Raw genomic sequence first — 23,576 nt, forward strand, 5'->3', positions numbered from 1 at the left:
CGGGGCCTCTTCCGGGCGCAGCGCGGGGCGGGCTGAGAGGGGGCTGAAGCGGCTCCGTGTTCCAGCTCCGCTGCCGGGGGCAGGGCACCTCCCGGCAGGAGAGAAGGGAGGGAATAGGCGGAGAGGCAGCAGGATCCCCGCTTCGTCGTCGTTTGGAGCCACAGAACCATGGTCTGGTTTGGGCTGTAAGGGGCCGTGGGGTCACGCGTTCACAGCCCCGCAGGATCAAGAACATCTTTATAGAATCATAGAATATTTAGGGTTGGAAGGGACATTAAAGATCATCTAGTTCCAACCCCCCTGACATGGGCAAGGACACGTCTCACCAGACAAGACTGCCCAAGGCTCCATCTAACCTGGCCTTGAAGATCTCCAGGGACAGGGCAGCCACAACTGCCCTGGGCAACCTGTTCCAGTGTCTTCCCGGTGAAGAAATTCTACCTAATGTCTAGTCTAAATCTGCCCCTTTTCAGTTTATATGTATTCCCCCTTGTCCTGTCACCATAAGCCTTTATGAATAGTCCCCCCTCAGCTTTCTTGTAGGCCCTTTTTTGGGTATTGGAAGGTTGCTATAAGATCTCGGAGCCTTCTCTTCTCCAAGCTGAACAAGGCCAACTCTCTCAGCCTTTCCTCATAGCAGAGGTGCTCTAGCTCACCCTCTAACAGATAACCCGTCAGAGCTGTGAGTGCACTCATGTGCCTTCAATAGCTGCGACCAGCCTCACTTGAAGCTGCTCCACACCCTTGGGCGCAGGGACTCTATTGAAGCTCAGCCCTGAGTGTTCACTCTTTGCCTGGGCTATGGTAGAGGATGTTTCCAGGCATGGGGCATCTGCCACTGCTCTGAGCAGCCTGGGCCAGTGCTTCACCACACTTGTCGTTAAAAAATTTTTCCTACTACCTAGTCTAAACTTCTCTTTTTTGTTTAAAGCCATTTTCCCCTTGTCCTATCCCTGCACTCCCTGACAAAGAGCCCTCCCCAGCTTTCCTGTAGCCCCTTCACATACTGGAAAGTTGCTATAAAGTCTCCCCAGCATCTTCTCCAGGCTGAACAACCCCAACTCTTTCAGCCTCTCCTCCTATGGGAGGTGCTCCAGGTCTTTGAGCATTTTTGTGTCCTTCTTCTGAATCTGCTCCAACAGATCCATGTCCTTTCTGTGCTGGGGGCTCCAGAACTGGATGCAATACTCCAGGCTGGGTCTCTCCAGGGCAGAGCAGAGGAGCAGAATCGCCTCCCTTGACCTGCTGACCACACTTATTTTGATGCAGCCTAGGACAGGGCTGGCTTTCTGGGCTGTGAGCGCACATTGCCTGCCAGCTCACATCAAGCCTCTCATCCACCAGGAACCCCCAGTCCTAATCCACAGGCTGCTCTCAGGCTCTTCATCCCCCAGCCTGTATCGATACTGAGGGTTGCCCCAACCCAGAGAAGTGCAAGGTCTTGCATCTTCGTTGAACCTCACGAGGTTTTTCACAAGCCCACTTCTGCAGCTCGTCAAGGTCTCTCTGGATGACATTCCATCCCTCAATGTTATGAACCTCGCCGCTCAGCTTGGTGTCATCCACAACCTTGCTGAGGGTGCACCTGATGCCATCATCTATGTCACTGATTTTTCCCTGTTTCGGGAACAAACATACAACTGGATACGATGAAAGATAAAAACTAACACATATTTATTAAATGGTTTTACAAACAATCAATAGAATAATTCTGTGTTTACAAAATAGTAATCAGGCTAGGTAAAGTGCTGTGAAATATTTTAAATAAAGACATTTTGTAATTTTCCAGTTTCTGGTTACCCGGATCAGAGCTGTTTACAGACTGTTACACTGCTCATGTGCTGGGAACAGACACAGAAACTACTGGGAGCTCATTTAGAAGGCTCAAACAGTCTGGAAAAAGTGCAAAACAAACAAAAAACAAATAAAATGAGTCTAACTCCAGATCCTATTACTGTGGGTGAAAATTATTTCCCCTCCTCTGCACAGAGTATTTGTTTTTACGAACAACATGAAGAATGATAAGTGGGCGTGCAGCACATACCCATGGAAAGCCCTTGTGTGCTGGACATAAGTGCTTTTACGCTGGATTTCACACACCTAAAGCCACCAAACAAACGAAGACTGCTCCACCTGCCACTCAGATGTACTAATGCAAGAGGAAATTTTCCAAGTACGAATTGCTGAACTGCACCCCACTGACCCAGTCTTGACACGTTTCCTTCCAGCAGGGATGCGGGAGGAAGCCAGTGCAAGGCGAGGGAGGGCAAGCACTAACCACATTACTGTAAAAATACACAGCACCTTCCATGTACTACCAGGTGAGAGCACACAAGATCACGCACGCAGAAATGATCCTATGGCAAGATCATTCTCTGTGTTACCCCATGGCACTGGCTCACCTCACATGTCCACACTCGGTGATCTTGCGCTCTATGCTGACTGTACATTTGACTGGAAATTGCATGCAAGCAGGCTTTCCATGGAACAAATGCGTATCTCAACACTACGTGCTACCTCATGCTCGCTTGCCTGTCTTCCTGTCCATGTATTCAGTTTTGGAATATGGGAAGGAGATGACCAGTGTTCAGTAGGAAAGACATTATGGACCACTGTGATGGGAATTTTCAAGAAGCTGCTATTTCGTGGCTGCTGCTAGAGTATAGCAAAGTGAAGGTTTCTTGAGGGATTTCCAACTGAAGGCAGTGTGGAAGGGGTCTTACCAAGGACAGAAATGTATTCTTTTTTTCTGCTGTCAAACTGCTGGCAGCGGAATGTACTGTGTCCAAGCAACTTGTTTCTTACATGCGGCTGTTAGGGAGGGAAAATGTAATTTTCTGCAGAAAGCCCAATCATCTTTCCACTACCTAATAAGAAATATTAAATGTTAAAGAATTACCTCCTTCTCATTACACAGTATTTAGGGGCTTGAATGTAACTGACTACCATAAGAACAGAAAAATAAAATTCTAAAGACACCTAAATAAGCAATTATGCTCCTAAACTTTAAAGATTTGCTTGTTCAAGTTCTGCTTTGTTTTTCTTTCTGGAAGAAGAAACTGGAGAACAGACTGGAGAAGAATCAGTCTGTTTTTCTAGCTTGAAACCAGAAAATGGATCATTGACAAAAAGTCTGAGAAACTCCTCCAACTGCTTTTCCTTCTTGATCTTATCTATTATTCTAGAAGAGTGCCCCTGTGTTACATACTTTTATAACCACAAGTATTCTTCCTAAAACAACAATAAAGTGCACGCTGTTGTAATGCCACCATTGACAGCCAGCTAGTCCGGCTCATCAATCCTCTCCAGAAAAGCCTGTGAAGGACTGTTCTCTCCCGCCCCTTGCCTGTCCCACAGCCAGTTTCCTCTCCTGGCACCAGTATTCCTGCACAAGGAAGCACACGGGTTGTTTTGGTGTCCTACAACATTTCATCAGCAACTTGGAAGTTGCACTCTTCTATCTTTATAGATTGTCCTAAACATGCAGCAAGGAAATGAGGCTTTTAACTCATCTTAGAAATTTAAATGGCCTTTAAACTTACTGGTTTCCAGCAAAAGCTTCTTCTATTTATTTGTTTACTTTTTCCAAATGGGAAGGACAGGCTAGGGGAAGCTAAAACGGAAACTTAACAACCAATGCTGTGGAAGTGATTTGGCCATGTTTTTTTAATGATTTCCAGAAACTTGCTTTTCACATTAAGATGTTGTAATTTCAAAAGCTGCATCTTGTGGAATCTACATCCAGCATCCACTTGGTTTGTAATGGATTTGATAATGAAGGCACAGGCTCACTTTTTTACTGGTAAAGGACAGCAAATACAGTCAATATGCATTACTGACACAAAAGCACAAGCAACAATAAAGCTAGTGTCAAAAATTGTCAACATCTTTCCTTTCGCTACAATCTTTTTTGCCTTCTGCCTATTTTTTCACCTCAGAAAGAAAAACAAATTAAAATGGAGTTAACTTCAAACACAGGTTTACCTACACATACATGTTAGTGGAAGATTCCTATGATCTGTTGCTGTACTTTTTGAGGGTCCCAGATGACAGAATTCACCTCTTCAAATGCCAGCAAATGGAAAAATCACTTGAGTAGTAGTAGCAGCTGACATGGTCCCTCAACATTGCTAACAGTTTACATCACATTATAAAAACTAGCTTTATTTCTTCCTATTTCTTTGATTACTATTGCTTGGTATTACAATTCAACTTTGTCATAGGTGAACAAAAAAGCCCTAGAAAAAGTTAAGTAAGGTACGTGCTTAAGATCCCATGCCACTCACTAAGCACGTGTGGAGTTTTAAACTGGCAAATAATTTAAACTTCTTTTTAGTTTGTTTTAAATTACATGCCAAGAAGAAGAGTGTCTTCTACAGCAAATGACCTCACTGAATACTTTTAAGTGTCTTAAAAGATTCAGCTTGCAAGAGAAATTCTGGTTTTAGCTGTCTAATATACTATAATAATAGCTGTCTTGGGTGGAAAAAACCTAACCCCACAGAATCCTGAATTAAGGAAGTGGCACCTAAAAAAGACTTTTCTTCTTTCTTTATTTTAATCTCTAAAACCTATTTCAAACAATGACTACCCCTTACCTGCTCCCAAAAAATTTGTTCTGTTTATGCGATATTAACTTTTAAATATAAAAATGTGTTGGCTGACTTCACATGGGCAATACTGCCAAAGACCAGACTTCATCAAGGAACACAGCAGGCATGCCACTTTACAACTCTACAAGCCTAAAACAGCAAAAAACTTGGAAATGCATCACCATATCCAAAATAATTCAAAGGTTTTAAGTATGAAATCAAGTTCTTTGATAGTGTTGCACACACATTTAAACTAGAGTTGTGCTGGTTAATGTGTTTCATATACAGTAGATGCACCACACATAATGCTAAGTGCAGGGATTCATACTTTTTGGTATGATTGAAGGAGGTGAGATTCAGTTAATCTCATTGCAATCCTCTGATAACTCACTCTTGCTACGTGAATCATTAATTGCATTACATGGTTGGCAACCAAGAGTAAATAAACTACCAATGTTGAAAATTTGGCTCAGGACTCCGTAACAGATGGTTGGTAAGAAGATAAAAAAAACCCCTCTCCCTGAACTCTTTTGAACAACTGACCTCCAACACTCATCTGCAACCAAACTGTGGATAGATAATTCATTTCCATGCTATTACATTGAGGTATAACTACCAGGAACATTAAACTATCAGTATCAGCTGATATTTATCCAGTTAATTCACTCTGCATAAAGGAAATTATTACAACACATCTAAAGTGATAGTTAAAGCTTACAGCTCAGAATTTTCCTTTTTTTTTTTTTGCATTTGATTTTTTTTGTGTATGTTTTATTTTTAATTTCTATGTTACCAGCTGCAATTTCCAGTTAATGACTTCCAAGCAGATTTGAAAGGAAGCCTGAAGATTTTTTCTTTTCCTGGGATTCTGCTTCTTGGCCTTGTGAAAGTCCCAATTCTTTCTCAATCTGCTCAAGCTCAGACTGGTCAAGCAGTTCAAAATCATCAGCTTCCTCTGTGTCTGTCTCCTCACTCAAACTGGGTGCTGCGTGCGAAGGAGCTTGCTGTGCAGCCTGCAGCTGGTCTTTGATGGCAGCAGACACTGCAGCTGCGATGACATCCCCAGCAATTCCACTCATTAAGTTAAAGGTTTGGTCACTGGTCAAAGGCAAGGAGAGCCCTGCAGTGGATGGTCTCTCTTTACTTTGTCTGGAAGCATGATCTGCCTTGAAATATGTTTGTTCTTTTTTCTGTTTTTGCTGGATGGGCATACCAATGCTCGAGTCATCATCATCATTTGTTCCGGCACCATTTTCTAAAGAAGGAAATTCTGAAAGATCTCTAGCGAAAGCTTCTTCATGATCACTAGGTCGGTCAAAATCTATTACAGGTTTAACAGAATGAAACAGTGTTAGCAAACATGAAAGACTTACCCCAAAAACATGTGAAAATGCAATTAATAAGTGTTTCTTTGAACACATTTACTAATCGATAGTCTAGTAGTCTTCCATAGTCTCAATGCAGAGGAGCTTTGTGTGACATCTAAAATAAAATGGGTTTTGAATAATTTAATACCACAAATCACCTGGTATCAACTTCACTCAAAGTTATTTGAGGAAAGTACCTTCTTAGAAATGGTATCTATCAGTATATGAAACTAGTTCTAAATACACAAGAAACATGAAGCCCTAAAATTTATAATGATAATAGGTCTCTAAACTCTTTTTCTTCACAATATATATAAAGTACAAATATGTAAGCATGTATGAATGTATTACAAGCTTTTGATACACTTGTAGAATAAAAAAAGAACTTTTATTTTTTTTTAAATAAAGATATAGACCAAACATAAATTCTTAATCTGTAACTTTCTCCTTTCCCGGCTAATGCTTGTCTTAATTAGGAAACACAAAATGGAAACTCTACAGCTGACCAGGATTATTTCATTTTTTTCAAGAGGATAAAAAGCAGACTGCAAGCAAATAAAAGTTTATATTTTAATGGCTGCATTAATGGCACAATATTTGCTATTAGAAATGTGTAAAACCTACTGTGCAGTACGTGGCCTGTGGAAGAGGCCTAAATGAGCAGAAGGGAATATTTTGATCTAGTATTTGAATGAGGAGATAAAAATAATTAGTTTGAACGTACTTTCTATGAAAACAAGCAATCGGAGCATTCATAAGGGCTAAGGAAATGAATCCTAAAATGTCTCATATGTCATTTTCTCCATTTTCTTTGGGAAAAAGGGAAAGAGGGAAGGCGAGGAGGAAGGGTTGTGCTGTCTCAAATTTTGCTTTGTCCTCAAATTCTCTAATTATTTTCAGGTAACTGACATGGCTGCAATTCATCAATGAAACAGATGAAGCCATTACGTACCATCAGATGTATCGGTCTGTGGCGAATACCCCTCAGATAAGTTAAAGGTCCCATTATCGGTCCAAGATACTTCTGATACATCTGTGTCAGACACTGACAGCTCTTTGGCAACAACTGCAGGACTAACCTAAACATAAAAAAGTCCCATATGTGTATTCTTATACTCAAAAAGTACATGCTACATGAGGGCAAGGCTTAGAAACTGAAAAAGAAGCATCTTGCATGTCCTAGCAATATAAACTGCCTCCTACTTAAGATTTAACTGTAGAGATATGAAAATAAAGGAGTACACAATAGAAGTGAAACATCCCTATTCACTACTGATGAAATACTGCGTAAGAATTCCTACAAAACAGATTTTTTTTATATATCAACCAGTGTTGATTATAATGGAAGATCCTTTGCCATACAGTTATTCAGAATATTAAGAGAGAATGGAATTATTATGAGTATTCTCATACATGTCTAGAAGGATATTTATAAATAATATACTGATTTACACTATCATTGAAAATGATCAGACAAGTGATTACAAAATTATCTGACAAATTATGTAGGTTTTCTGTGAACAATTCCCTTTTATATTTTAATTTGGTAAAAACAACTGCAATTTCACTGTTGCAAATAAATAGCTGCCTTTGCTATTAAATTTTAGTTTATTTTTTCTACAGCCAATAGAAAATAAACAAATTCTTAGTTTAGGAAGCCAAAAAAACCCCACTACCTTGAGGGCCAGAAGTCACAAGTGCATTAAGTTAATTCTTATAAGCCTATAAAGAGACTATAAATCACTTTTAAAGCACACTGTTTAGTTTAGGAACACAGCCTTCTGGGCAGGCTTTAGTCTTCCACAAAAACCAGAGACAGCAGTCTAAAATATTCTATATAGATTTTAAAAGCAAGACAGGGCTGACTGAAAAAAGTCACCTTCGGACACAGAGCTGATATGTCTAATTCACTGTCATCTTCTGTGGGTTTTGTTTTTCCTGTTTCTGCAAGAAAAAAAATACTTTTTATCCTACTCATGACAACAGACTGTGAAGTTCAGTGTGTGTTCTCTGTCACACAGCTTGAGTAGTGCAGCAAACTTTCACCTGTTGACACAGTGCATCATTTACATAATATGCTACTAAGGTGAGGAGAAAACGTTGATTGAGAGCCTAGATATTTATCAAAACACATCACACAGCAGTCAGAGTGGGACTGAAACACACTTAGTTTCAGATGTCTCTGTTGCTCACCACAATACAGTGCTCCCTAGCAATATATCTATCTTTTAAACTATGCTGTTGGTACAATCCACAGTTGTAACATACTGCTAAAACAGGCAGTGTCATTATCCCAGTATATTACTTTTACATAAGAACATGCAATTTTCTGGATAACTGCATGTAACCTCAATTCACGAAACCTTTTTTTCTTCTTTGCACCTGGTTCCCCTGCATTCACAACATTTTTCTGCAAATATGCATGCAAAGCATCCTCTGAAGTCTGAGAGAGTGATGCTCCTTGCAGATGAACAGAGACACAAATTTTGCCTCCTCTTTCTGTCAGAGAATTGTCTCATGAATATTTTAAACCAGTATAAGACGAAAACCACAGTCACATTATTCTCAGTGTCCCAGTTTTGTAAATTGCTATTTCCTCTCTTAGGCCAGTACAAGGGTTTGTGAATCCATGTGGTGAATCCAAGTGGCAAAGCAAGGTAGGGAACTTGTTAAATTAAGCTGTAGGGTGAGAGGCAAGAAAGAATTAATCTAACCTCAACCATTTTTCTAGTGCTGGCTTATGAAATGTATTAAACAATAGTCTGATCTCTCTCTCTGCCAGTTTTACCTAAAAGTAGAACAAGGTGAAATAATACATGAAAGAAAACTTTCAAAGCATTATTTCTTATTTCCAACAACTACTGCATTATATATAAGAGAAGGGGAAAAGGCAGATGGTTTCTTTCATTGTGTCTAGGAACAGCACATTGTAACATGACTGCTTTTTAAAGCAGATATCAAGTCTGCTGTTGTAACACTAACTGAAAAGGGTGGGATACCTGCAAGTAATGTATTACAAAGGTTTAATTACCAAAACTGTAGCACACACAAGAATTAAACTAAAGATAACATTATTCACATAAACATTTTTCTTGAAACAGCTTTATTTCTTAAAATCTAGAAGTTTCCAGTATTATAAGGATTTCAGATGAGACAGGCAAGATTCTGTTTTAAACTGATTTCTCCCCTTTCTGACTAAGAAGTTTGATTAATTTGTAGCTCCTATCCTACTGCAATTCTTAAATGCTTATGAGTACTTGGGGAAGAAAACAAATTCTTGTTGCTGGTTCAGATCAAGTAATACCTTTACAATTGACTGCACAGGACAAACCAAACCATCTACAAAGTGAATAAAATTTTCTCTGCATACAGGAATACATTACTTGGGGCTATACTTAATTACTCACCAGATCTCTCTCTTTTCTTCTGGTTGATGTATTCCACTATTCCAAAATCTAGTTTCATCAGAACAGTCTTAATTTTGTTGCACACTTTCTGTCCAAATTCATTGCACTTAAGGAAGGGACATAAAAAGGCACACAATACTGTGATAAAAATGAACACAGAGAGAAAAAAATGTATTGAAATATTGCTTTATAATTAGTTACCCAATAAAGATTAAACAATACATGTACTAGGATAACTACTAAATTTACATAATGCAATAAATTTTACATAAAAAGGCACTGTGAAATGCCCATGCTAGAAAAACTGTTAACATCAAACCCAGTTTCTAGGAGCCATTCCTGCTTGTCACAGAAAATATTGTTGTATTCATATCAACTGACACCTTTTTTACTTTGAGTAAGGCATAATTTATGATTATTACAGCATTTCTCATTAATTTTATTTTAGTCTGATTTTGATACCTCTACCTGTGAAACACAACTATGCAATATCATGCCAGAATCAACAATACATAAACAGAACACTCTCTGTAAAGAGTCCAAATAATAAACAAACCACATACATAAATCATGATTGCAAAAGAGACCATACTTACGCAGGACATAGGAGAGGACAACTCCAGGAATGTAACTTCCCAAGACAGTGAAAAACGTACATACGCTGCAGACTAGTAGGCAAAACTGGCAAAAACAATAAAACTGGCTATTAACACTTCCAATGATTAAATACTTGGAACATTTTGTAATAGAAAAATGTTGCACGCTAACTGAAATCTAAAGTGCAGTGGAAAATGGAATTTTATTATGCTTGTTTGTTTTTAAAATTAGGAAGTACTTTTAACACTTCTTGTGCAAATAAGCATCAAAAAGTCCATTATGACTAATTAGGATTTAGCCCCTCATCTATTTTCTATATATTGAATATAAAGGTTTAACAAATTCATTGTTATTGGCAAAATTACTAGAAGTTACTTCACCTTCATTACACAGGAAAACACTGAACAGTTGATAAGCAGGAAAAAAAATCCCAAATCACTAACTGAAATATTACAATGCATACTTGCTGCATGCTTACAAAAGCAAAAAACCCTTCCCACTAGTACATTTCTCTCCCCTTTTGTGTTGCTTTGTGAAACTGTTTTCTCTCATATGCTGGCAAGTATTCTCTTGATGCTTGTTAGCTACTCTAGCAACTGCTAACAATAAGACTGAGCTGATTTTTCAATATGAAACCTGAGTTTTGGCCTCTGCTGTGACTGAGACATATAGCGCATCTTTCACAACGGCACAATGCCGGGTATAGAACTGATCTGAAAGCTTGAGAGTTTAAAGAAATAATCCATTTGCTTTTGGAGTTTAATTGCAATAAAATGATTAATTCAAAGAAATATTGCACAAAGCATCAATGCCTAGTTTTCTTCTAATTACAGCAGTAAAAAAACATGGCTTAAAGAATGAGGTCAGGAAAAATAAAGGAAAACATGCTCTCAAAATTAACTTTTCTAAATCAGGATTAGATATATCTTAACATACAATTATTGTGCCATGTTACTGGGTATATTGATACCGCATTTCCTTGCCTCAATATACACCTGTATTCTACTTCTTTTAGATATAACTGTTATCTTAAATATAATAACTTCTTTTTGCATAATCTATTCATCTCTGCAATGTGTTTCATCCTGTTTCTCATCCGTACTTTCAGCCTAAATGCCTTAACAGTTGAGTGTGGTACTAAGTACTTCAAATTTGTTAAGTCTGAAGGTCTTGTTTTCGTGAAAGATTTTGTGGCAAAGTGAACTGAGATGAAAAGAGGGGACCCTCCCTCTTAATTTCCTTCTAAATTTTTATATCTAGCAATATATATATTAACATATATGAAAAATGAAATCTACTATTGCCATGATCTACACTAGTTATAGTTTTATTTGGAAAAGGAAGCTGCTTCACTTTTGGCTAGAACTATTATTCGTAACAATCTTCCTATTAGGAAAGAAGAAATATTATTCTTGCTTGCCTTTCCATCAACTGGGTTCTCCAGCTCAGTCTTTCAGTAGAAAACCCCAAAACATACTGGTATAGAAGAAAAATTATTCCAACAAAATACGAATGATTCTGTGCCATCAGATAATGCTTGTGTGGCTATTTCTGAAAGCTACAGTTACTTGGGAAAAACATGAATGCTTAGGAACTGTGTACTTTTCCAGCTTTTTCCTGCACAGGAGAAAGTTAGCAGAAACTCAAGACAATGTGTATTTCTCTTTTTTTTTTTTTTTTTTTTTTAATTCTCCTTGCTTGTTTTTAAAAAATCTATCTCGTCTTCTTACTAAACAATATAGAACTTACTTTGCCAGGGTTTTGTTCCTTGAAGTGGGACATTTCTTGAAGAAATACAAGTAAATTCATCAGTGTTTCTGAAACGCACTGATTTATTCTGGGTCTGTAGTCTTGCCTGGAATTGATGATACTCCAGCTGAGTGAAGCAAACAAAAATATCCATGAACTTTGGTTATAGCTCATACAAAAGTTGAAACTGGTTGAAACCAGCATGTTGTAAAGCTATAGTCTCCTGTGATCCAGGGGCTGCTGCTATGCTACAGCAATGTGTGCTTCTTTTCCACCGATCTTATATTGGGCTAATTTGATCTTTTTTTTTTTTAATAAATAATTAAAATAAATAATTAAAATAAAATAATTAAAATAAAATAATTAAAATAATTAAAATAAAATAAATAATTAAAATAATTAAAATAAATAATAAATAAATAATTTAAAAAAAAAATCTGCTCCATTGTAGCAATTCTCAGTCCATACAAGAAATTGCTTAAGAAATTACTGCTTATTCATTCTGGCCATATGAAAACATTGGATTTAAGGCACAGTTGTCATCTAAATTAAGCAACTGAACCCCAAATTTATTTCTTAATATCATTTTTTCTTAAAAAATATATATCACAGTACTTTTCTTTGCCACAGAAGGGCCACAGACACTAATACATTTAATTTCATGCACATAATCCTTGTGCTTTTTCTTTTCTATTTTTTCTTCTTGTTCTACAAACTATGATGATCCAAAATTTATCCAACTTAGAAAAAAATAAATTGTTCTTGAAGTCCTGATGGTTACATTCATTTCCTCACTGAATTTTTGGTTTTCTGTTTTATGGAAAGGACTGTTTCTGAAGCTTAGCTGTTCAGTCCTTTTAATAAAATAAATTAAAAAGACCTATACAGAAGAATTTGCTGAAAGACATGAGAAAACATAGGTTATCTAATTGCGGCTGATCAGTTAAAGCAATATCCATTTTAAATGAACACATTGTAAAACTTTTTGGAGTAGACAAAACATCTACAACAGAGGTGTTTTATGACACAACAAATGAAAGAAGAAATGTACAGAGGCCAGTCAATGCCAAATCAAACTGGTACAAAGTATGAATGCACCACCATGCAAATATTGTGAATCTGAAGTAAATTCTGCACCAGTTTAACGAAGTTATCTTTTGTGTAGTTCACTACTCAGTACCGACACTGCACCTTTAGTGATTAAAAGCTTCCACATTCATATTAGCCTTGCACAACAACGGATTGCTTAGTCATTTTTCTTGGCACACAGTGCAAAAGTTAAAGGCCATCATGAGCATTTGGCTTTTTCTCAGTTGAAAGCCGATTAGTCGGTTGCTTTTATCTACCTTCCCTACTGAGAACACATGCATAACCTGCCTTTGCTTTATTGTACTTTATTTAATGATCATTCTTACTAATAAGGCACCCCTATATTTAAGATATGAACACATTAATGTCTCATTTCCTGATATAAGGAAATCCACAACATATATTTGTACTATGTTTTTGCAAGTCTTTGGCAATATCGATGCACATATACAACAGTTCTAAAGTCCACAGAGTATATCCAGACTCCACCTTGGAGCTTTGTTCCCATAAGTGTCAAAGTGGTGCATATTTAAAATGACAGTGCTGCTTTTTAATTTGCTTAAGACCTAACATTTCTCAAACCAGATGTGGATCCCTATATAGCAAATGTAACCGTACCAAAACAAGCTTTTTTTTTTTTCATAAATATTTTCCAGATCCTTAGAATAAGTTCACAAACTTCCAAGAACTGACAAACCAAAAGTTGTGTTTTTCAAAAGTGCTTTAAAAAAAGTTGCTCCCTCATATTATTTTTACTTTTCCAGTCTACAAAGCAAAAGCGTACAATAATGTTTTTATATGGGCAAAAGTTCATACCCCACCTGCACCAAGAACTGAAATGCAGATCTTTCTAGCAAGAGCAACTGGTTTACTTACACAGCCTGAGGATATAATGGTTGAAGGAAAATGGATCTGAATCCTTTAAATTCTTAACTTGAAAGTTACACATATAATTGCACTGGACTACAAGGGAGATAGTGATTTTTTCTGAAAAAGAAAGGCTTCTGAATTGCTTTTCTTTGCAGAGCTGGGGTTATATGCTGATACTGAGAGGGAAGTGATCTCTCACATAGCAGCAAGCAAGACATAGTAACACAGCACTGAAGGGATGGTTTTTAAAGGGTCAGGTTGCCTAAACTAGATAGAAGCTTTGATTAATTAATCAGAATAGCAAATAAAATAATACATTCCACGCTGTTTGTTACATTATAACATCAAACAAAAAAAGAAAAGTTTGGGATTACCATGTAACCTTAGATTTCTGGTCACAGATTAATAATAAAACTAGGTAAATCACACGTAACTATATGTATAAATATCTATTTCACTTTATTTTCCAAATTAAAAAAATCTCTTCATAAATTCTCAGTCATATAACCAAAAGATACAGAGAAAGTGAACTCTGAATTTCAAATCTAAAATTTCAGGAAAAAGAACACATAACTTAAGCTCTTCTTAAAATCTTTAACTAATGTTACAGCCAAACCTCAGACAACCTCATGTCTGACATGCAAGTCAGCAAAGTCTAAAGCCACTTTTTCTTACAATGATAAATTCTTCCTCTCATTTCTTCTAAACACGCAGGATAAGAGGATTTGGGGCTTACCATGAATCGTACACTTTGGTCCAACTGCTGCCCACATTTGTGAATTTTTATATACTTCTGTCTAAGCCAGGAATAAGTCTTCTCCTCCCACATACACGATATCCAGATAACTTATTTTCTACGACACTGCAGACATACTGATTACTTGGAAGTAGCTTTCCTAACATAATGGAGGTTAACCAGCACCTCCTCTTTTCAGACACATAGTCTGAGTAGCTCCATTTTTGTAAAAAAGTAAGGAACAGCTTAGGCCAAAAGTAACGAGTTAAAACACACGTGGAGAATCTTCACCTTTCACTATGTCTGAGCTACTGTACAGCAAGTTCGCCAGGAGGTGGTGACACAGCAACATCAGTATTAGAGCAAGGTTTGGGAGCCATTTCATACAGAACCTGAATAGCAGACATGGGCAGTTCATATTCAAATATCATACGCATGGCAGGTGCAGAATGTAACTTAAAGAAAAACTAGTATTTCAACCATGGTGTAAAACGGATTAAAGTTCAAAACCCAAACTGTTGCGCTATTTCTGACTATTATAGCACAGCATTTATAGTATTGTAGCAGTGTGATTTCCTCTTACGTTACAAAATATTCAGGGTGAGAGGTTTCTCCACCCCACTCTAGGAAAAGAAGCATAGACAATTTAAAATAACGTACCTGAAGTTCACAGAATGAGAGTCTGATGTCTTGGACTAGGTGACTTTTGTAAGACACACAAAATGCAACATGTTTTACAGGAATGCATGGCACTGCATTGCAGGTATTTGTCTCTGACAGAGGATGTAAATAAAACCATTAAATAACTCATGAAGAACCCAGAGGGAAAGGGATTAGCAATGTTACACGGAACTTTTTGTCCACTTTCCATCCACAATAGTGATTTCAATTTCCATCTTCTCAAGCCACTAACTGCCAGAAAAAAGTGGTATACAAAAGTTTTGTCTTATGACCACTGTAATTTTCATGGCTAGGCTACTGTCCTTAAAGACACCTTTCTTCCAGCTTTTGTAAACCATTCTGAAGCATTAGTAATATGTATTTTAAGATTTGCCTGTTTATTCTAGTGTTGAAATATACTACTATGGCAGTATTCTGAATTACAAAATCACGTTTCAGAATTTACTCCTATCCTTTCCTTAAACCTGTGCACAATCAAAGTAGATCTTAGTGGATCCACAAAGAGAGAAAACAGATAGGCCAAAAGTCTACCATCAAAGCAGATCTTTGAAATACAAAGGATGATTGTAGATAGTTGGCTTACTAACTTTAAGTTAATTGGAACAAAAAAAGGGAGAGGGAAATGTCGAGAGCATAAACTACAATAATAATGCTAACTATTTTCATATACACTAATCACCAATAAAAGACAATACAAATTAAAGAGGAGGAGAAACTGCAAGGCACGCTGCTATAATTTATAACAGTTTAAAAAAAACATGCAAATTATGCAGAAAAATAGCACATTTGCAGAGAAATTTCTTTGGATTTGCTTCTCTTCATTGTTAATAGTGCTTTCTTTTGCTAAGTTTAAAAGATGTTGAAAGTATGAGCTGCAGTGCAAATAAATTGTATTGCTACATGGGTTGGTCCCTTGGTCTGCACGTGATGCATTGATAAAGAGGAAACCAAGCAAGAGAAGTGGATGGCATCAGTGAAGTTTGCTTCAAAATACTACAAACCCTCTATTAAACTTGCTCTGCAAGAGAATACTTGGTGGTTTCTTGTAGCACTAAGCCACAAGAAATCATAAAACATCTTTGTCGGTTCCACTAGACCTACATTTTTCTATTTTACAAAGAAAACCAGGGACTATTTTGAGGTCTTATTCTAATCTTAGGCAGCTAGAAGTGTAAGAAAGTTAGCTTGATGAACTTCAGTACAACAATCAGATGCACATGCTGCCTCTTCTTATTCATACCTTCCAACAACTACCAGCCCTGGTGGCATCTGTCCCTCCTGTTCCTCTTCCTCAGAGCCCACTTGAGCAGCAGTGTTACCCAGAGGCCAGAGGGTTGGAACAAGAGATCCCGGTGAAGAGGGGGGCTAGAAAGAAGGAAAGGGGTCCAACCTATAGTTGTATGTATGCAAACATGGAGACTTTGTCACACATTTATAGAAACAGATAAACAAACTTTCATTAGAACAAAACCTGTCAGTCACCTTTTGTTCTAATGTAATACGTTGCATTACAATGCATACTCCAGACAAATTAATTTTTCAATGATCACGTTTAAAGACTAAAAGAAAAAAAGAATATAACATGATACAGATGATGAATGTGGAATGCAAGACTATGGCATCAGTCAACCAAGAACATAAAAAACGACTTCAGCTTAATATTAGTGGAGTTACTTAGAGTATCCTAATAAATGGCTTAAATATGAACCCTATACTTCCTGCCAAAACAACTTTTTGGACTCCTGTCAAGGTGCTCCTTTGATGACAGGAGCAGCCCTCTCTCCCACAACAATTTCAAAGGTTTTCGTTACACGATTTAGAAAGAATAAAATTTTATGCTCTCACCACTTATCCTGAGTTTGATATACCAAGTGTACTACACTTTTATTCTAAAACTACTGTAAATAAGATTGAAAATGTTTACAGAGAAAATTACTCATATACTTCTGACTATCTATTGTGTAATTTCTAAAACGGAGCAAATGAATAAACTGTTACCTAGTAGCTGCAAAAAAAAACCCCAAAAACCAAAACAAAAAACAACCCTCCCATCCCAGATGCTTCAGCCCATCACAGTCACAAACTTTGGCCAGAAGAGTCGGTGGCATTACATTCTCTAAAAATGACTGATGGTGTCATGCTCTCATTTTGTATCTAGACATCTGTTCAAGCAAAGCCCCGTCACATTTCTCTCAGAAAGGTCAGTAGCTATCATGTTACAGGTTTAAAGAGCTCTTCGTGATGTACTGGATTTTGCTAAGTTATGTGTACACAGTTTTATATGTAGCTTCACATAGATATGCTACTCAGAACTGCAGCAGTGACAAAGTAAACAATGATGTGGTGAATCTGAAGGACTGCATCTACATAAACAAACAATGACCTGGTAATTAAAGAGCTTCTAAACCTTCTTGATTTCCCAACTATAACCACACACGCTTGAATCCTGTGCAGACTCTATAATTTTAAGAGTAACTTAGAATGTATTAGTCAAGGTGGAAGAGCTGAAAGTTACATTCCCAAAGATACGCAAACCAAAATACAGGTAATGTGGCTATTTTGTAGTCTTTTAAAAAGAAATGTCTAGAGCTTATAGATTGCTGCAGCTATAAGGGATGTGGATATTCAAGGACAAACTTCATAGGAAACCAGGAGTTAAGTACAAAACTTGACCAAATGAAATCAAGTATGTAAACTGTTAGCAAAACCCAAGCAAATCAAGCAGATTTGCTTTTTCAGAGCTTTCACAGGCCTCTCCTGTGAGGAAAGGAATCACCACAGTGCAGGAAGAAGCGATTATAATGATGCACTCACCATTCTCAAAAACAAAAATTTTATACCTGAAGAGCTAAGCCAAAAATATACATTAAAATTTGTCTTCTAAATTATTCAGGTACAGAGATAATAGATATGAAAGAGCATTTAGATTAAAAAAAAAAAAGTTTGTGAAAAACATTTTAAATGGGTTTTTTTTACATTTAAATTTCAGGTGACCACACACTGAAAATAACCATTCCTCTCTTTCAATACAATACAGTGTAAAAAGCACATAAGTGCATTAAAGTACCAACGGCAAAACCTTTAAGTTCTACTATTGAACTGAGTGGTAGAAACCAATGGAATATTGATTAGCCTTATTGCAACACAATGCAACAAATCTGTGTATGTTATGTGCGGTATGCAGAAAGCCATAGCAAACACCACTGAACTCACAGCATGGCATCTGGATGACCGACGTGGCTAATTTAAAGGGCGATTATGTAGAATTGTGCTTTATCCTGTGCTGCATTTGGATCCTATGTGATCGTTAAGTATACCAAAATAATTTTATTTGTGTCATGTGGCTATGACCAAATCAACAAAACTTGCTATTTAAATGAATCACCAGGTCACCATGCAAAATCCTGCTTGCTTCAAAGAGCGCCATGAAAGTAGGCTGTATCACTGAAAGAACAAGGAACATAGGAAGCATCCACAATGTCCCAATATGTCCCAGTAAGATAAACAGAATATAAACCAACAAAATTTTAAGCATTTAATTGTCCAGCTCCTCTACAGAGCCTCTAAGAAAACTGACAGGTCAGATCTCGCAGGAAACCCTTCCTTTAACCTGTATTTCTTTTGTCCAGCTCTCCTGAGAGGAACATCAGCTACTCCATTTTGAGGTCATTCAAAACATGAAATGTGATCTGATAGTCAAGTGCTATTAGGTCCAAAGTAATGACTTAGTCAACAAGTGCGGATTTTTTTAAACATCTCTTTGCATAAAAATTGAATAAATACTATTACAAACTTGTTTTCCATTTAGCAGAGACTATAATGCTATTACTATGTGGTTTTGTCTTTTTACCAAGACAGTGTGATCTTCCAGGTCAGCTTTCAATTTGTAACAGAAACTAGTGATGCAAAAGAGACATTTTTATTGCACTATTTTTGTTTAGAAACGGAAATAATTTATGTCAACAGGAGTATAGAGGTTTGTTTGCAGAAATTTAAACAGCTCTGCCTAACTGTTAGAAGCGATTCTTTGACATTTAGTTTTCTTCCGCAAAGACAACTCTTTTAACCCTTTTTCACAAATTCAGTTAATTTTTTCTTCCTTCAGCCCCCACCTGCTTCAGCTGGGATACTCCTAGTTCAGGCCAAGAGAAAGATGAGCTGAGCACTCCACGAGTTTCAAAGCAGATGAACAAAAAAGAGAAACTGGATTTTCAAGTGCCAGATAAAGAATATTTTTAACCTACAAAAACATGAAAGTTACTTTTTGTATAATATTACAAGGCCACTTTAACTCTACGTGGAACTTCATTCTGACTCTTTTCAATGGGTTTTAATACATTTTGTATGAGTAGGTGATAATTCACTTTCATGTGTTACTGCTTTACTGAGAGTTTCTGGCATGAGCTAAACATTTGTTGCCTACATTTGCGCACTGAATTAAATCATAAAAGGAAATCAAATACTTTCAACTTTATTAACCAATACTAGCAAAAGAAACACATGTTGTATAATTACAAATCAACATGTCTAGAGTAATTAAATAACATGCAGATTTGACTTAAAAATGGATCTCCATTTTTCTAAGTCCAAATACATACCCAGAAAGGTCATGCACTATAAGACTGTAGTTCAAAACCAACTGGTTCAAAGTAATGTAGCTTTGTCTCCCATTTTTATTCAAGTTATAAAAAGGTTCCTGGCTAACAGTTTAGTGCACCATCCTTTTCAATAGCAGGCAGGTTACAGTAACAACACAAACGTTCTCACAGAGGAAGTTACCTGTCAGTATCTCTGTAAAGCACCTATAGCCAAGTCCTTCCACAACTTAAGGACTGATTATTCACAGTACCTTTTATATATTCTTGACCATCACTAGATTCTTCATGAGTTGTATTGGTTTTTTTTTTAATTCAGTGATACCATCTTACACCAAAACTGTAGAGGATCTGATGATAAAGAAATACTGAGGGAAAATACTGTCCTCATGCTAAACTGTTTTCAATCCTTTACCTTTGACCACATCTTTCCTTACTGTTTTTGATCTGCTACTGCCTAGGATCATATGACAAAACAAAACACAAGATGTGAGTGGGTACTTGATCTTCACAACTCTTAGCTGCTTTTACTACCCTCCCTAAGAACTACTTGTCTATATATTCCTTTGCTTATTAGACATCTAAATTCATGGTATGACTAACAGACGATTGACTAACGCTACATCTTTAACTATGATGCTACAGTGTTCATTAAATACACTTGTGATGCAATATTACATATTTTCTGAAGTGGGACATGAATTCAAGAGGGGAGAGGATGTAAGAAGTATTTGTTCGCATCCGAGAAGCAGCTACAAGAAGTGCAATGCACTGAAACTGATCAGTGAACAAGGACCGCTTTACAGCTTCCACAAAATACCACTGCCCTCCTTTTTTAAATACATAAAGCAATAGCTTTGATTCAGTGTGCCCTCAAAATCACCCCATTATGTGTGCACTTACATTACCATCTCTTCTTTTGTGATTCTAAAGTGAATTGCTCCAGTATATTTCCCATATTGCTCCAGTATAGTTCCCATAGCTCCTCCTTCTATTCCGGAACTTCTGTTGAACTTGGAACAAAATATTCTGACCTCTACCCAATCTCATTAGCACTTGTGCAGGAATGTTCTCTATCTATATCCTACTTGTACCACCAAGACAAAAAGGCAAATTAATTCCATAAAAAAAACCCAGAACCTTTTGATTAAACTATTTTCTCTAACCTTTTTGTTCAATGGCAAAGAAACACAAGGATGAGGGACTGGGATCAGAGCCAATTAATTTAATAGTAGTTCCAGAAATGATAAATGGGGAAAGCAGGCCCGATAACCACGCTTTTGAAGGTTACTGCTTTAGAAATGTTGATACTTTTCCTTTTTCTGAAAAAAGCCAAACAACTTTGAGTCATAAAAATCAAAGTCTTAAAGGTTTAGGCCTAGTAATATTTAGGCCTTCTATTTAACTGACAAAGCTTGCTACAAGCTTTTATAGAGAAAGAACCATGAACAAAGGAAGTAAGATAATACAACATTTGTGTGTTTTGCATACCGGTTGGTTTTGAAATTATTTATTTTTTTCAAAATAGTTTTTTCTTCTTGGCTGGTAAGATTTTCTCCCATCTTGACTTAAGAAAAAACCAAACCCACATTTTCACACATTTTCAAGGAAGGACATGATGCATAGCCTTTATAAAATGGATTCAAAAGAAAAAAAAAATAGTTACTGTGATCTGAAACCTCTTTTTTTCATGCATATTGGTTTCCGGTATTGAAAAAGAAACAATTTAAAAAACTGGAGATCCAGCTAAACTTTTTTTTTTTTTCCTTAAAAGAAAAGAAGATAATGCTACCTACTACTACAACTACTTTTATTCCATGTCATATTTAGGGCACAACTTAGATCTCTGCAAATGGAAATGCACAGGTGACCCCACCCTTGCAGAGACAAAATTAGGCCATTGGGGATCCATTCACCCCCACACATCCAATAAGTATGTCCAGACATGGTCACCTAATCTACAACAGACAACCTGAAATACCTTCTGTATTTCACCTATCTTACCACAATACATTGACATATGTATGGGAAAACATCTGCAATGTTTAAATTTAAATATGAATAGAAGAAATCAAAATCCAAGTCACAAAAAATTGCTCACTTCCAATTCTTTTAATTTCTTGAACTTACCTCTCTACACTGGCATTTTGTTAACTAACCTTTAAAAAGAATGTCTATTTCTACATACATGACGATTTTTTTTTCAATATCAAATATTTCATTAACACTGCTTTAGAATAAACATTTTCATTACCATCAAGAGAGTGAAAATCGTGACTACAGTAAGACCACTTGCACTTTAAGAATCGTCGCTTGTAAGCTCTGTCATAGCCAAGTATCAATAGTGTCTACTTTTAGAATACATTAAAATCTGTCTACTTATCTAGCTTTATTTAGTTCATTTATTTCCACAGGAATGTGCTGGATCATATTTGAGAAAAAAGTATTTGTAAAACTGTTATTAAGTTTTGGATCCAACTATTTTCTTTTTGTCTGGACTGCTGGTTTTATAAGCTAATTAAGATAAAAGTCTAACTTCAGAAAGAAAGACATATCTCCAAGGGACACAGTGCCCTGTCTTACAGTAATGAGTTATAGTTCAGTCAGTAACGTGGCTCCAAATAACTATTTGTCTCTCTGACATTTTGAGGCTTCTAAGTTGTCCCATGGTTAGGAAAATTGACTAGGTAGAAACCACCCAGTATTTTTTTCCCTTCAGCTTTATCTTAGGAAATACCTAAAAGGTGTACAATTTAACCTCTGAGCAGACATTAACACTTCTCTCCTAAAAAGCCTTACGTTAGCATTAGAGGCAAACCCCTCAAGAATTAGATGATCTGTTATAACACAGAGCAAATGGATTTTAGGTTGAGAACTCAGGAGCACACACAGATTAAAACACAAAGCCTTGGTCCATGCTGCATGAGGTGGCCATCAGAATTAATGTACAGTACCTTTCATCTTGTCCCAGATCCTCACTGTCTGGCATTTCAGATGTAAAGGAATTCTCTCTCTCTACCAATCTAGATAATCCAGGCAACGAGCTTCTAGTCTGGTTTGTGTTTTAGAAGTAACAACCCAGGCACCTGTCCCGTTTGCCGCTGAGAGGAGTGCTCCTTGCTCAGAGAGCAAATGTTTACAAGACATCCTAAGTGCCTGCTGCTCTTGAATGAAGTTCAGAACGTTCGGCTTTGATTGGCCAAGGCTAAAAATAAACAAGTCATGACTCACCTCACACACTATGACAGGGTGTTCAGTAGCAAGCACAGCCAAGAGCAAAACAGTTTTTTTTTCCTTTAATCATGTGAGGGAGAATCACCATCCAGTACATTTTATTTTTCTGCTTCTCCTGGAAATCCTCCTCAACGTCTTCCCTTTTTTTCAGGGGTAGGTGAGAAGCAACCAAAATGTTAGGAAGCTAAATGACACAAACTTTAAAGTAATGATTAAAAAAATATAAGAGCAAAGACCTTACTGCAACTGTAAAAATATTCCTTTCCTTCCTCTGCACACAGTGTTAGTCACAAGCTGTCAGAAAATCAAAATTTTTCTCCATTAGCTAAATTCACAGAAGAAATAAAAACTCAGCAATTCTTTTAAAATAAGGAGTTAGAAAACAAATTTTCAATAAAGATTAATGCATTGTCTTTAAGTTCCGATTCCAACCTCGTCTGCCACAAGCAGCCTCAACTGTCATAGGGGTACCAGTAAACTCTACTTGAAAAGTACTCTAAATAAAGTATGTGGACAAGAGGAGGTTTTCTGCCAAAATACTCCTAATGATTCTGTGAACAGCATAAAGGGATCTGACAAATTCACTTTCCCCATATTGCTTTTTGCTGTGTGCACGACAGGGATTCTATCACTCCAGCTACACCAGCTATGTCTCTATT

The 23,576-nt window shown here is 36.9% G+C and overlaps 1 protein-coding gene across 3 annotated transcripts; it reads right to left on the minus strand.

Annotated features, from left to right (window-relative positions):
• Positions 1-1,652: 1,652 nt before the first annotated feature.
• Positions 1,653-23,064, minus strand: RETREG1 (reticulophagy regulator 1). 3 transcript variants are annotated; one of them, XM_069853506.1, is made up of 7 exons: positions 22,915-23,064; positions 11,713-11,839; positions 9,963-10,047; positions 9,367-9,504; positions 7,839-7,903; positions 6,912-7,038; positions 1,653-5,913 (listed from the first exon to the last, which is right to left on the minus strand). In XM_069853506.1, the coding sequence occupies exons 2-7, from the start codon at positions 11,770-11,772 to the stop codon at positions 5,402-5,404; spliced, it is 987 nt and encodes a 328-aa protein (XP_069709607.1). In that variant the 5' UTR covers positions 11,773-11,839; positions 22,915-23,064; the 3' UTR covers positions 1,653-5,401. The 3 variants fall into 3 exon arrangements, with proteins under 3 accessions (XP_069709607.1, XP_069709606.1, XP_069709609.1); XM_069853505.1 differs by lacking the exon at positions 22,915-23,064 and adding an exon at positions 22,638-22,857; XM_069853508.1 differs by lacking the exon at positions 22,915-23,064 and adding an exon at positions 15,068-15,166.
• Positions 23,065-23,576: the final 512 nt, after the last annotated feature.

Source organism: Phaenicophaeus curvirostris, chromosome 3, assembly GCF_032191515.1.
Source record: "Phaenicophaeus curvirostris isolate KB17595 chromosome 3, BPBGC_Pcur_1.0, whole genome shotgun sequence".
Classification (NCBI taxonomy): Eukaryota; Metazoa; Chordata; class Aves; order Cuculiformes; family Cuculidae; genus Phaenicophaeus; species Phaenicophaeus curvirostris.

Bases quoted from the DNA above. Each gene is read 5' to 3' on its own strand.
- RETREG1 (XM_069853505.1), bottom strand. From the start codon at position 22,672: ATGCCAGACAGTGAGGATCTGGGACAAGATGAAAG. The intron at 7,039-7,838 runs GTGACTTTTTTC...TTTTATGTTTAG, and splicing joins TATCAGCTCTGTGTCCGAAG to GTTAGTCCTGCAGTTGTTGC. The intron at 5,914-6,911 runs GTACGTAATGGC...AACCTGTAATAG, and splicing joins ACAGACCGATACATCTGATG to ATTTTGACCGACCTAGTGAT.